The sequence below is a fragment of the Erpetoichthys calabaricus genome, chromosome 6, assembly GCF_900747795.2.
Source record: "Erpetoichthys calabaricus chromosome 6, fErpCal1.3, whole genome shotgun sequence".
NCBI classification, from domain to species: domain Eukaryota; kingdom Metazoa; phylum Chordata; class Cladistia; order Polypteriformes; family Polypteridae; genus Erpetoichthys; species Erpetoichthys calabaricus.
Window position 1 is genome coordinate 204,393,469 of NC_041399.2, and position 16,308 is coordinate 204,409,776.

General features: G+C 40.2%; 1 protein-coding gene across 1 annotated transcript in view; it reads right to left on the reverse strand.

Annotated features, from left to right (window-relative positions):
* The window catches only part of LOC114653153 (patched domain-containing protein 3-like), a 32,200-nt gene extending 21,628 nt beyond the window's left edge, over positions 1–10,572 (reverse strand). Inside the window, exon 1 of the mRNA XM_028803319.2 lies at positions 9,597–10,572. Within this exon, the coding sequence (XP_028659152.1) occupies positions 9,597–10,328 (732 nt within the window). The 5' untranslated portion in view covers positions 10,329–10,572. The remainder of the gene's footprint in view (positions 1–9,596) is intronic.
* Positions 10,573–16,308: the final 5,736 nt, after the last annotated feature.

A 16,308-nucleotide genomic window follows, 5' to 3' on the forward strand; every position in this document is an offset into this window, starting at 1 on the left:
TTGCCCACACCTGCCCATGAAATAGCCTTTGAGTCAATTGTCCAATTACTTTTGAGCCCCTGAAATGAAGGGATTGTGTTACAAAAATGCTTTAGTTGCCTCACATTTTTATGCAATCGTTTTGTTCACCCCACTGAATTAAAGCTGAAAGTCTGCACTTCAACTGCATCTGAGTTGTTTCATTTAAAATTCATTGTGGTAATTTACAGAACCAAAATTAGAAAACAGTTGTCTCTGTCCAAATATTTATGGACCTAACTGTATGATTTTTTACTTCTATATGATTTGTTCTTCATTTAGGTAGAAAAAGAATTAAGCTTGTGCACAGAATTATTAGATTAACTTGCATTCTTTTATGAGAAAATGCTGACCTCTTGATACTAACAGAACACCCTGTGATATTATAAATCAATGTGACAGTTTCTGAATTCCTGCTTAAAATTATTTGAGCATATTTCTTAAAACTGTGCGTGCTCTGATAACCTCTTTATCTGAAAGAAGCAATGTACACATTCCAATTAAGGGAGTTGTAAGCTATTATAATTTATGTATAACCTCAAAATGAACTGCCATGTATACACAGTACTGTGCAAACGTTTTAGGCACGTGTGAAAAAATGCTGTAAACAAAGAATGCTTTCAGAAATATAAATAATGATTGTTTATTGTTATCAATTTACAAAATGCAAAGTGAGCGAACAAAAGAAAAATCTAAATCAAATCAATATTTGGTGTTACTACCTTTTGCCTTCAAATCAGCATCAATTCTTATAGGTACACTTGCACAAAGTCAGCGATTTTGTAGGATTCTAGTCAGGTGTCTGATCAACCAGTTGTACCAAACAGGTGCTAATGATCATCAATGTCACACGTAGGTTGAAACACAGTCATTAACTGAAACAGAAACAGCTGTGTAGGAGGCTTCAAACTGGGTGAGGAACAGCCAAACTCTGCTACCAAGGTGAGGTTGTGGAAGGCAGTTTCATGTCATGGCAAGATTGAGCACAGCAACAAGACACAAGGTAGTTCTACTGCATCAGCAAGGTCTCTCCCAGACAAAGATTTTAAAGCAGACTGGGGTTTCAAGATGTGCTGTTCAAGCTCTTTTGAAGAAGCACAAAGAAACAGGCAACGTTGAGGATCGTAGACGCAGTGGTCGGCCAAGGAAACTTAGTGCAGCAGATGAAAGACACATCAAGCTTATTACCCTTCGAAATCAGAAGATGTCCAGCAGTACCATCAGCTCAGAACTGGCAGAAACCAGTGGGACCCAGGTACACCCACCTACTGTCCAGAGAAGTCTGGCCAGAAGTGGTCTTCATGGAAGAGTTGCAGCCAAAAAGCCATACCTCCGACGTGGAAACAAGGCCAAGCGACTCAAGTCTGCATGAAAATATAGGAACTGGAGTGCAGAAAAATGGCAGCAGGTGTTCTGGACTGATGAGTCAAAATTTGAAATATTTGGCTTTAGCAGAAGGCAGTTTGTTCGTCGAAGGGTTGGAGAGCGGTACAATAATGAGTGTCTGCAGGCAACAGTGAAGCATGGTGGAGGTTCCTTGAACGTTTGGGGCTGCATTTCTGCAAATGGAGTTGGAGATTTGGTCAGGATTAGTGGTTTTCTCAATGCTGAGAAATACAGGCAGATACTTATCCATCATGCAATACCATCAGGGAGGCGTATGATTGGCCCCAAATTTATTCTGCAGCAGGACAACCACCCCAAACATACAGCCAAAGTCATTAAGAACTATCTTCAGCATAAAGAAGAACATTAACTCCTGAAAGTGATGGTATGGCCCCCACAGAGCCCTGATCTCAACATCATCGAGTTTGTCTGGGATTACATGACGAGACAGAAGGATGTGAGGAAGCCTACATCCACAGAAGATCTGTGGTTAGTTCTCCAAGATGTTTGGAACAACCTACCAGCCGAGTTCCTTCAAAAACTGTGTGCAAGTGTACCTAGAAGAATTGATGCTGTTTTGAAGGCAAAGGGCGGTCACACCAAATATTGATTTGATTTAGATTTCTGTTTTGTTCATTCACTGCATTTTGTTGATTGATGAAAATAAATGATTAACACTTCCATTTTTGAAAGCATTCTTTGTTTACAGCATTTTTTCACACCTGCCTAAAACTTTTGCACAGTACTATATATATATTTTTTGTTTAATACACGAAGAAGGTATTTAGAGGGAGGCCCCACATTAGGGTGCAGACTGTCTGATCTGACTAGTCAGTGGCACTGAGCTGAGGGGTTGCAGTCTCTTTGACTCACCAAGAATAAAGAAATTGCTTTTTATTTTAAATTGGTGTTTTTGTCTCCTGTTGTTTTCCGACTTCAGCGTCCACACTTGATATGCTGATTGTGTAATACGAGTAAAGCGAGTTTTTTTAATGGACATTTTGATACAGTTTGCTGCTGTCCATTGTTAGTCACCATAGTCCCCACATGCATGAGCATGGAGCTGGATGACTTGACACATGTACTATGCAATATGAGTAACATTAGATTTTTTTATTGATGTATTTGTTATCATTTCCTATTGTCCAGCATTGGTCAGCATGGATGTCTACTGTATCAGAAACTTTGTCTTTGTTCTCCATGAAACCATGAGATTAAGACAGGCTTCTTGACCAATTAATGAGGGGAAGGGGCAGATCTTTAATTTGAATGGGAATGTTTACATCTGGTGCCTGATTTTCAGGAAGTAACTGTTAATAATATTTTACCAAAAAACGCACATTTTTTTGCACGTTTACACCTGGATTGTGCAAGACCAGTTACATATTTTTTTCTTTCCATGAGCTTTTTATACAGTTTGAATATTCAATATTTAATTTCTCCATAAAGCCATGAAATTAAACATTTTTCTCAACCGCCACAACAAACAACATGGGGTAAGTAGCATTAAAAAATATATATTCAGGGGGTCCTCGGGTTACGACACAGTTCCGTTCCTACAACAGTGATGTAACCCGAATTTTGGTGTAAGTCGAAACACACCCTAGCCTAAGTCACTTACCTATCCTAACACATTTGCAAAATCATAATCTAGAACATAAAAACACAACTAAGCCATAGAGAAAGGACATAAATATACTGTAGAATTTCCCCTTGGGATTAATAAAGTATCTATCTGTAGTGTACACTATACTGTAGTAACAGAAAAAATGACAAAAAATGAGTGTAAAAAAATTCCTTACCTGTATTCCTTCTGATCTCTTTTAAATTGTGTAATTTCACTTCCATCGTGATGGCTTTCCTCTTCTTCGAAGCACTACTATCTGAAGACTCTGACTTTCGTTTAGAAGCCATGATAAGGGCCAAAAAGTCGCCAAACAAAGCAACACAAACGGAACACTTCCTCCGCGCGCAACCAAACTAGTTTTCCAACTCCCTCACTCATACGCTGCGTTATTGTGTATTCTTCCTCTGCGCGCAACCAAACGTAGTCTGTAAGTATGATGCTAATGGCGTAAGCCGAAACACTCACATCTCAATTTTTTTTTATGGGAGTGAGCATTGTAAACTTGAAACGTCATATGTTGAGACGTTGTAACCTGAGGACACCCTATATATCATTTTTGTGTGGCGTATTTCTTTGAGTTTTGTATACTTTGGTATACAACACACACTACCAAACAGCATTAATAAAGACTCCAAACCAGAAGGAGAAATAGCACCTACTCTAAGAGCGATAGATTTTAACCTCAAACAAATTAAAAATAAGGGGTATTTTTTCATGTGAATTACCATTCTATGGAACTAGGTCTCCATTTTTCCCCACCCCTAAATGCTCAATAAAAGCCTCATCCAGCATTAACCAACATACTGACACCTGTCACTGCACCGCCCACTCATCTCAAAGCTCATTTTCAACAGGTTAAGGTTTGGAGTGGCCTGGGATTAATGGGCCATCTATAAGTGGTGAGCTTATACCTCTCCAGAATGTACTCATCCTGTTAAATTTTCCAAAGTTTATTATGGGTGGAATTGGAAGGTGAGGCTCCTTATGTTGCTCTCATTCTTCCCGAGAGCTTCGAACAGCATGGTGGGAAATCAGCACCTGAGCCTCTACACACAGATGCCCCTATATCTGAAGGCTTGACCACTTTTGGACAAAGTCATGTTTTATATGACTCTGTCAATCCGGGGGACCTCTGTTAGTCCTTCACTCAGAATGTTCCCAAATGAAAGCCGCATTCACTCTTCTCTAAGTGGTGAAACGGGCCTTGTCAGTGGAGAAATACTGACTAACCAGGGCCCCCACCGCTAAGAGTGAATTAGCCTGGACTTAAGAGGGAAAAGGGAAAATACCAAGTGCAGTAAGAAGAAAAATTACTAAAAATCATCATGGGTGTCAACCCACCCCTTGTCCCAGCTGCTGTAAAATAGAAGCAAGGGGTTTCTTGGTGTAGTCGGAGTGGAATTTTGTCATGTTGTTATGGCATTTCTGTACTTTACCAAAGAAAATGATTAATATAATTAACTGTATTTATCAGTCATTCACACTCCAGTACCAACAATCATTGCAGGAAACAACTACAATATTTATTTATATAGCACATTTTCATACAAATGATGTAGTTCAAAGTGCTTCACAGGATGAAGAAAGAGAAAAAATGACAAAAAAAAATGTGGCAATACTAATTAACATAGAATAAAAGTAAGGTCTGATGGCCAGGGAGGACAGAAAAAACTAAATCTGCAGGGGCTCCAAGGCACACTAGGCACTCTACCTAACATAAATGACCTTAATCCGTCCTCATGGTTTTCAGGATTCACATGGAAGAACTTGATGATGATGGTCATGTGGCCCTCTGGCCTTCAATCCATCAATGTAGGGACAGCACAGTGCTTTGATCGAGTGGTGGAAAGGTGCACAATAGTGAAACTGTATTGCTGGAATTAGTAAAGGCAGATAACCCTTCCGTCTGTAAGGTGGTTAGGTAATGGAAGAAATTAATTAAAGTAATTGGTAAGCATTGTGCCCCTTTAATATACTACCCTAAGGCGCCGAGTGTGAACCTGCACCTCCCACCCTCCTCATCGGTCTCTTAGGATTGGTAATGCTATTGCATACGGCAGGACTAGTTAGAATTTTGATTTGAAAAATCTTTGCAACCTTAGTATATATTAATTTGCCACATGAAATTGCATTTTAATGTGATGCATTTTTTGATATATTTAAAAAAAAAAAAAAATGCCTAGTCTGTTCTTGTGCTTTAAAATTGAGGTGAATGATACTGGGCTCCAAACATGAAAACAAAAGCCTTAAATTTACTGAATAGTGTTACTGGGAATTGACCTGTGTCTTAAAATTGCACACATATTTAAAACAGTGTAACTATGTCATTTTAAAAAAGAAAAAAATCACAACATTTTTGTGAGATTCAATCATTTTAAAGTGTACATGCGCCCTGTGCTGGCTGGGATTGGCTCCAGCAGACCTCCGTGACCCTGTGTTAAGGTATAGTGGGTTGGATGATGACTGACTGACTGTACCTCAGAAACACTTATTTTTTTAATCAATCAAAACATTTGATGCTTCAAAATGGGTGTACAGTATTTTGTTGGTTATTTTTAAGTTTTTTTGGTTATTCTTTTGGAACCCAATATCCCTTCACTTCCATTTTAAAGTGAAAGAGTAGAATAGGTTTTTTCTTCATTTATAAAAAAATACTTCACTTTAGAGCACAGATTCATGTGGAAAATTAATAGGAAAGATAGATAGATAGATAGATAGATAGATAGATAGATAGATAGATAGATAGATAGATAGATAGATAGATAGATAGATAGATAGATAGATAGATAGATAGATAGATAGATAGAGATACTTTATTAATCCCAAGGGGAAATTCAATATACAACTTGATTGTAAAGAAATTACTTAGACTTGATCTTTTAACAAAAGTGAGAATTCCAGCTAAACACTAAAGAAATATGTGGACTGGTATTAGATGGTGGAGTTCTATGAAGTTGTTGACTTACCTTTACAACATTAAAATTGAATCTTTTGAGTATATTGCACTTCAGTTTAATAGTTACAATTTGTAATGATACCTCCCAAAGCATCAATCTCCATGTGGTGAGTCAGTCGTAAATGGAGTACAGAATAATAGTGTACGAGTATATTGGAATCCAGGATTAGAAATGAGGACATCAGAGGGTCAGCTCAGGTTGGACGGTTGGGAGACAAAGTCAGAAAGGTGAGATTGCGTTGGTTTGGACATGTGCAGAGGAGAGATGCTGAGTATATTGGGAAAAGGATGCTAAGGATAGAGCTGTCAGGGAAGAGGAAAAGAGGAAGGCCCAAGAGAAGGTTTATGGATGTGGTGAGAGAAGACATGCAGTTGATGGGTGTAACAGAACAAGATGCAGAGGACAGAAAGATATGGAAGAAGATGATCTGCTGTGGCAACAACTAACGGGAGCAGCCAAAGGAAGAAGACATAGAAGGTAGTGTCTTTATTATTTAAACTAGACATTAAGCCTGTTACAATAACGGGCGCTAGAACAGTAGTCCATAAACATTAGTAGGAACAGTCTATATTAAATGGCAAGGGATCTTTTACCTCATTAATTTTTTTCTGTAAAATGCCTGTAATTTTCTCTGACAGTAATACTGGCTTTGCTGTCCATAATATGCGTTTAATTTTCTGTCACAACAGTGGGCAATCAGCAGATTCTCCCCAGCAACTGATGTATTGTGTGTGAAAATAAATCTACTTTTACTTTACACTTTACTGGTCCAAGCTTCTTAATCGCAAATCTGACATCCTCAGAGTGAACACTTGCACAACAATGGGGAAGCTGGTCTCTGCGTCTCAGTACCCAATTGGATTTTTCGTGTTTTCTGTTTTAGGTCTTACCTCATTTACCGAAATCCGATTGGATCTGCCGCACGATATGTTATAGCTCCCGCCCTCTCTGTCTTGTGTGACATGTCAGGCGGCCTTTGAAGCTTCTGCTTTGAAGCATCCCACCGTGCCCCGCGCATGTGCACTTCACCAGAAGACACACACACACGGACACTGGACGCACACAGGGGTTTTATTAAAGAGGACATTTGCTTCTCTGAAATGTGTTGTCTTTTAAACTGTGATTGCATATATTTTGGGATAAATACAACCCTGAGTTTCTCCATTTTAAACTGAAAGAGAACAGAACACTGCGTTTTACTGGTTTAGGGTGGTGTTTCCTATGCTAGATTTCTATGGACATTCATTAAACTTTAATACAGTATTGTCCAGATCTAATTATGCAACTGTTTGACTGACAACCGTCTCCCCGCCATTCTGGAATGCTGGGGAGGTGCTGCCATCTATCGGCAACAAAAAGAATTTTAAGTGAAATCTCTATGTGCAGGGCAGGTGCTGTGAATTCTCTATGTAATAAACGTAATCAGTTATAGCGTAATGAAGATTGCATAATTAGATCCGGACCACCATATATTATTAAATGATACATTCATTAGCAAGATTGTTTATCAAGTCAAATATTTTACCTGTTCTGGTTAATAAAAAAGTGTCCAACATTGACCAGTATCTCCCATGTTGTGCAAAAACAAAGCATTCTACAGACCATTCTTTATAATTGAACAGTGTTCCTTTTCTGTAACAATGTTTCTTTTTCTTCATCTTCTTTCGGCTACTCCTGTTAGGGGTTGCTACAGCAGATCGTCTTATTCCATATCCTCCTGTCCTCGTCATCTTGCTCTGTCACACCCATCACCTGCATGTCCTCTCTCACTACATCCATAAACCTTCTCTTAGGCCTTTCTCTTTTCCTCTTCCCTGGCAGCTCTATCCTTAGCATCCTTCTCCCAATATACCCAGCATCTCTCTTCTGCACATGTCCAAACCAACACAATCTCTCCTCTCTGACTCTGACCTGAGCCTCTAATGTCCTCATTTCTAATCCTGTCCATCCTCATCACACCCAATGCAAATCTTAGCATATTTAACTCTGCCTCCTATTTATTATGAGTGTAAATTATTAAGCAATGCTTAGGAGATTTAGTTTTTCAGAATGTGAGAAAATTCTCAAAATGGGGAAGAAATTGGCAAAAGACAAAAAGGACTGGACTGCTGCTTTCTGATGAAAGAAAATTTTGCATTTCCTTTGGAAATCAAGGTCCCAGAGTCTGGAGGAACAGAGGAGAGGCACAGAATCCACATTGCGTGAGGTCCAGTGTAAAGTTTCCACAGTCAGTGATTGTTTGGGGTGCCATGTCATCTGCTGGTGTTGGTCCATTGTGTTTTCTGAGGTCCAAGGTCAACGCAGCCGTCTACCAGGAAGTTTTAGAGCACTTCATGCTTCCTGCTGCTGACGAACTTTATGGAGATGCAGATTTCATTTTCCAACAGGACCTGGCACCTGCACACAGTGCCAAAGCTACCAGTACCTGGTTTAAGGACCATGGTATCCCTGTTCTTGATTGGCCAGCAAACTCGCCTGACCTTAACCCCATAGAAAATCTATGGGGTATTGTGAAGAGAAAGATGCAATACGCCAGACCCAACAATTCAGAAGAGCTGAAGGCCACTATCAGAGCAACATGGGCTCTCATAACACCTGAGCAGTGCCACAGACTGGTGGACTCCATGCCACGCCGCATTGCTGCAGTAATCCAGGCCAAAGGAGCCCCAACTAAATATTGAGTGCTGTACACGCTCATACTTTTCATGTTCATACCTTTCAGTTGGCCAACATTTCTAAAAATCCTTTTTTTGCATTGGTCTTAATTGATATTCTAATTTTCCGAGATACTGAATTTGGGACTTTCATTAGTTGTCAGTTATAATCATCAACATTAAAAGAAATAAACATTTGAAATACATCAGTGTGTGTGTAATGAATGAATCTAATATACAAGTTTCACTTTTTGAATGGAATTACTGCAATAAATCAACTTTGTCATGATATTCTAATTTTATGACCAGCACCTGTACTGTCCGACACCGTATTCATTTTCTGCCGTTGGTGTAATACTGCTGTCACCACTCTGTTGTAGACGTTCAAGTAGGAACTTCACTGTACTGTACTGTCTACACAGAACAATAAACTGGGAGTTAAACTTGTAATTTATCCTGTTTTCTTTGCACAGTCATTAATTCTCTCATATACTGCATGAAGGTGTTATGTGCATATACACTGTACACTCACACTTTAACTTGGCACATCATCATTTGCACATCTCCTTTATAATTGTACTATTCTGCAACTTTGTATTAAGTTTTTCTATTTTTTTTTTAAACTTATGCTATTTATTTTATTTGTAGGTGATGTTGTGTTCTGTTACAAGCAGCTTCAAATCTACCAAGTCAAATTCCCGTACATTAAGTACTGGCAAATAAAAGTGATTCTTATACGGACTTAAAATTTGATCAACGATATCGGGCTACATATTGTGGATCAAAAAAAAATTAAACAATTTTGTCATTTAATGTGGATATATTGTACTGAAAAAAAACACATTATAAATGTCATATTCTTTAATCTTGCTGCTGCTCATCCTGCTATCAACGTAAAGGCGCAGGCCACACTGCGCCGCCGCACGTTGGCACCACGCAACGCTAAAGCATTACCTGAGTCTCTTGCAGCTGGAAGTCGTTCTTCTCTTCAGTGAAAACCTTCAAAAACTCCCGCAGCCACCGCTCACTCGTCTCCACCTCGCTCTCCTTCAGGAAGTAGAAAACTCGGATGGCTTTGGCGCTCTGTACTATCCCGCTTCCACTCGTCTCCACTCCCCCGAGTATCGTCCCCAGAAATGTCTGCTCGGTGGCGGTCACCCACAGGGGGAATTGGAAGGCGATGCTCCCGATGGCGCGCGCGTTATTCCCAAGAGCTTTCAACACTGCGTTGGGGGCACATTCCCCGTTCTTCTGCGCACAGATGTCCCTGTATTTGAAGGCTTGACCACTTTCGGACACGGTCATGTTTCGTATGACGCCGTCAATCCGCAGGACCTCCGTCAGCGCTTCTTCACTCAGGATTTTCCCGCTCGGGTGTACGGCAATGAACGCCGCGTACGCGCCTTCCGTGATCAGCCTCTGAGGGGTGAAACTGGACTCGTCTATGGGGAAGTACCGACTGACCAGAGCCCGGTCTGCTTTGGCCGGTCCGCCAACTGGAGTGAACTGCTCCTCGATGTTGTTAGCTTGGGCCTCTGTTAAGAAGGCAAATCCGCCACCGAGCACCGTAGCAGAGACGAGAGGAATCGCTAGAAACCACCAGGGGTGTCGACCGACCAGTCGTCCAAGCTTCTGTAAACCAGAGGCCACGGGCTTCTCGATGCAGTCAGTGTGGAATTTCGGCATGTTGTTAGTGCGTTTCTAGTACAGTACCGTGGAAAAATAGTGAGTATCTCAAGTAATTCTGTTTATTAGTCGTGAACGAGCCAGTATCAACCATCACTGCAGGAAATGCACATAATAGCGACCCTGTATCGAGGGTTTTAGTAAAGACACATAAGCAGTCAGTCTATAAGACGTTGACAAAATTGAAGAAACACCAACGTAATTCATAAACATCGAGCCGCTTTAATCTACTACCAGAATACGCAAGTGTATGGAGGCCCTGAACCGCACAATGAAATAATCATGGGATAGCTCTTATCTCGTGTGTAGGGGATACTTTCGCGCACGTAGGCTACGAGATCAGGGCTATCCCATAATTTTTTTTCACTGTACGGTTTAGAGCTTACTGTTCTGTCTTTCGTTACTCTCCGAAGGGGTGGTGTTTCTCAGCGCAGCAGACCTTTTAGGTAACAAACAAACTTATTTCTGTCAGAGATGCTTACTTTTCCATTTTCTTATTTCTTCACCACGATAAGCACCCAGGATGCACTGTGCATAAAAAAAAAAAACAAAGTTCCTATCCCACTTTTCAGACCAATCACAAAATGAATATTTGCATTCTGAGGTTCTGTGCTCAGACACCACACGTACGGTATAATATGATTCAATGTTTTATAACAGTAAAATGAGAACACTTTCAAGGGCGTGAATACTTTAATACAGTGGTTCCCAAACTCGGTCCTGGAGACCCCCTGTGGCTGCAGGTTTTTGTTCCATCCAGATTCACAATTGGTAATAATAATCGATAACAACTGATCTCATTTAATTAGCTGGTCTTTTTTACTTTTCACTTATCCTGCATTCAGAAAAACACAATAGCAGTGGCTTAGTGAAGGGGGTCTTGTTCCGCCATGGGCGGCACATTTTTGGGGGTGACATTATTGGCCAAAAGGCTCAGTACAATTCGTGTGTAAGCAGCAGGGTTCGAAAAAATATCACTCGAGAATGAAACAAGTAAAATTCTCTGATTTTTATCCACAAATGCTTCAAAAATAATTTTCAGACTGTCTTTTTGTGACGGCATCACACACAGCAGTTGAAATTTATGAGGCCATAACAAAAATAAACAAGCACTACACCACGGGGGGGGGGGGGGGGGGGGGGGGTATTTTTCGTACGTGGATTACTCGCTTAGCCGGATGTAATTGTTGACGATTTGGCCTGATCCTGATCTGTCGGTTTTTTGAAACTCTTGCTGGAAGTGTTGTCATAGCAACACATCCAAATCCGCAAACGTAAACAAGGATTAGTTTACACACGTGATCAGTGATGGTGCGTGGAAGTCATCCAGTCAGGGCTTCGCCGTTCATGAATGAGCGACCAATTGATATCGGTGCGCAAATTATACGAAGAGAATTTCATATAAAGAGGGTTTTGCGCGATCGGCAAGATCCTTTATTGCCCCCGGAGGAAATTCTGTACGAAAGATACCGCTTTAGCCGAGGGGGAATATTGTACCTCAAAGATTTATTAGCTCCGTATATTCGAAGTCAAACTCGGCGAAGTCGGGCTCTCACAACCACACAGACAGTAGGCATTGCTTTGAGGTTTCTTGCAAGCGGCACTTTTTTATATACTGTAGGCGATGCGGAACATCTATCAAAAAGTGCAGTTTGCCAGGCAATTCATAAAGTCTGTTTGGTTATGAAACATTTCCTTCAGGTTTTCATTGTGTTTCCTGGACACCTGCGTGTGCAGACAATAAAAGAGGCGTTTCATGCCATTGCAGGTAGGTAATACACAGGCTAAAACACCCACAGTTCCATAAAGAATCCCGCAATCAGCCTAACATTCTCATTACCAGGATTTCCAAATGTGATTGGGGCACATGGAACTGATCAGAGTGGAGTTTGATCAAACATTATTTGGAAAATGTACCTCTCCTCCCAATGAATATAATCAGACACAGTGTCTTCATCAAATACAGTATTTGACCTTTGTCAATATCTCGTTGGTCAGACAAAGGTTCAAGGGATATGACATTCCCTGCAACTGACCCAACAAAAAAGAGGGCTATATGGAACATACCTATAGCACACATGGAGGACAAATATGCAATGACCATCCTTTACCTGAAATGAAGTGACCACTGCTTCCTGCCACTGGTTCTGAGGAGGAGCTTCCCCCTGATGCCCTCAGAAACAGGGCGATGGGCATTTTGCTGGAGAGCCAACTCTTCTGCAGGGGTTAGGTCTGGAACGCGTGGACCTCCACCTGTTTTTTGCTTCTGCCTCCTTATTAGCTTTAAAATTAATGTTTTTTATATTATATAGGATTCTTTATGTCAACAATTCTTTAAATAGTTATATACCAATATTTACCAGTTTGAAGTATATTCTTGTACTTCACTTTAACCTGTTCCCATGTTCTCCTTGTGCTCACGTTTGATCTGGAATTATGACATATTAAATAATAATTAATCTGACACATAGGAAATGAAACGCTGCATTCAGTAAGTACAATGTACACTACTTAGCGTTTAATTTTTTCAGCCACTTTTTGCCAGCCGTCTTTTCTGGTCTGTGCTGCTTTTGCAGCGTTACCCCTTATGTATATTAAATCTTGAAATTCTTCATGTCCTTCGAATAAAAGGTCTTGCTCCGCTTGTGTGGAAAAAAAAATGCACCCGTTCTTTCGTCATTTTGTTGCAGCCTATCAAAGACTTGCTGATCATGTTTTCTAGACTCAATATATATGGGCTTTTCACTCAGCGCGGCCGCATGCATTCATCTCGTATGATTAGATCCAGCTCGACTAATCTAATACACAGCTGCGTTTGAAAAACCGACTTATCTGGATGAGTTTCACTGGCATTAACTCATCCAAGATAAGGCACCTGATCTCGGATGGTTTAAGCGACGTACGAAAAATACCCCCCGGGTATCAAACTCCGGTCCTGGAGGGCCGCAATGGCTACAGGTTTTCATTCTAACCACCTTCTTAATTAGTGACCTGTTTCTGCTGCTAAATAACTTCTTTTGCCTTAGTTTTAATTAACTCGACTTAGACCCCTTAGTTCTTTCTATTTCCTTAATTAACAGCCAAACAATAATGAGACACAAAACAAGCAAACTGGGGGGTATTTTTCGTACGTCGCTTAAATCATCCGAGATCAGATGTCTCATCTTGGATGAGTTAATGCCGGTGAAACTCATCCAGATAAGTCGTTTTTTCAAACACAGCCGTGCAGGAGATTAGTCGAGCTGGATCTAATCATCCGAGATGAATGCGCGCACCCGCGCTGATTGTAAAGCCCATATATATCGAGTCTAGAAAACATGATCAGCAAGTCTTTGATAGGCTGTAACAAAATGACGAAAGAACGGGTGCATTTTTTTTTCCACACAAGCGGAGCAAGACCTTTTATTCGAAGGACATGAAGAATTTCAAGATTTAATATGCACAAGGGGTAACACTGCAAAAGCAGCACAGACCAGAAAAGATGGCTGGCAAAAAGTGGCCGACAAATTAAACGCTAAGTATTGTGTATTGTACTTACTGAAAGCAGCGTTTCATTTCCTATGTGTCAGATTAATTATTATTTAATATGTCATAATTCTAGATCAAACGTGAGCACAAGGAGAACATGGGAACAGGTGAAAGTGAGGTACAAGAATATACTTCAAACTGGTAAATATTGGTATATAACTATTTAAAGAATTGTTGACATAAAGAATCATATATAATGTAAAGAACATTAATTTTAAAGCTAATAAGAAGGCAGACAAGCAAAAAACGGGTGGAGGTCCACGCAGTCCAGACCTAACCCCTGCAGAAGAGTTGGCTGTCCAGCAAAATGCCCATCGCCCTGTTTCTGAGGGCATTCCAGGGGGAAGCTCCTCCTCAGAACCAGTGGCAGGATGCAGTGGTCACTTCATTTCAGGTAAAGGATGGTCATTGCATATATTTGTCCTCAATGTGTGCCATAGGTATGTTCCATTTAGCCCTCTTTTTTTTTGGGTCAGTTGCAGGGAATGTCATATCCCTAGAACCTGTATCTGACCAACGAGATATTGACGAAGGTCAAATACTGTATTTGATGAAGACACTGTGTCTGATTATATTCATCGGGAGGATAGGTACATTTTCCAAATAATGTTTGATCAAACTCCACTCTGATCAGTCCCATGTGCCCCAATCACATTTGGAAATCCTGGTAATGAGAATGTTAGGCTGATTGTGAGATTCTTTGTGGAACTGTGGGTGTTTTAGCCTGTGTATTACCTACCTGCAATGGCATGAAACGCCTCTTTTATTGTCTGCACACGCAGGTGTCCAGGAAACACAATGAAAACCCGAAGGAAATGTTTCAGAGCCAAACAGACTTTACGAATTGCCTGGCAAACTGCACTTTTAGATAGATTTTCCGCATCGCTACAGTATATAAAAAAAGTGCCGCTTGCAAAAAACCTCAAAGCAATGCCTACTGTCTGTGTGGTTGTGAGAGCCAGACTTCGCCGAGTTTAACTTCGAATATAAGGTCCTAATACATTTTTGAGGTACAATATTCCCCCTTGGTTAAAGCGGTATCTTTCAAAAAGAATTTCCTCCGGGAGCAATAAAGGATCTTGCCAAACACACAACAGTCGATAGTCATGGTCATCCAACTCGTTTTCATTTATGCGTACTTTGATAATGACGTCAGCTTAATACAACCCAGGAGTATGAAAGCAGCAACGACTTCAGTGTCAGACTCGCTAATTAGTAAATAATCAATTAAATAACCAGAACACCTGGAAAAGCAGAATGACAATTAGGTTGTGAATACTGTTAACGACTTTAAAAAACTACATATTTCCCATAGGCTTATCACATTTTAAGAAAAATCTAATTTCAACATTGACTCCAAAACACAGAAACTGGGAAATAACGACTCACTTAATTAAGCTAAGAGTCCAATGAAAAACGGAAGTTGGTTGGAACAAAAACCTGCAGCCACAGGGGGTCCCCAGGACGGAGTTTGGGAAGCACTGCTTTAACGATAAACACTGCACTAATGGACTTACTGAACTGTTATGGAGGTCCCTTCACCTCCAAATATTTATAATATACAGTGGACCCTTGACTTACAAACTCAATTCGTTCGCGAGGGCTGGTTGTAACTCAAGTTGGTTGTAAGTCAAAACTACTTTTCCCATAAGAAATAATGGAAATACCCATAATGCGTTCCGAACCGCCCACAGCAACACTTACTTAACCTTTTCATAATAAAAAAGGGTTGTATAATGTGCATAATTTACCAAAACACCAATAATTTTTCTAATGTACTAACCAAAAAGTTATAAAAAGTGCCTAGCCTACCAGAAACAACAATTTCATACTGTACTCACCATTTAAGTTGACATCTTTGGGCTGCAGGAAGGGAGGAGGAGGAGGAGAATGAAATGGAAGGTGGTTATTGTTTGGAAGGAGCCTCCTTATACAAATCTTTTCTTTGTAAAATTGTCGAGATGGTGGATTTCGACATGCTGTACATATTAGCGAGATCGGTCACACGAACACCACTCTCATATTTCCGCACAATTTCCTTCTTCGTTTCGTTTGTGATCGCTTTCTTTACTTTCGTTACCTTCTCTTCCTTCCTTAGCAATTATCGAAAAAAATTATATAAATCACTGCACTGACCGAAATTACGTCCACAAACACATGTATCAGGGCTCCGACTGACGCTTACGAACGCTCTCAGCTGTTTGTTTACAATCACGCAAGTGGATACACGTGACCGCATTCAGGTCGTAACGCAAGATGTTGGTCGTAAATCAAGTTGTTTGCATGTCAGGCCGGTCGTATATCAAGGGTCGACTGTATTTAGAATGAAACACCCTCAATTTGAACTTTTTTTATTTATGGCTGGTCTACATGATATTTTAACATCCTTTTAATTTTTATGTTAACTATTATTTTGTATTGAATTACACTGTATTGTTATTATTATTATTTT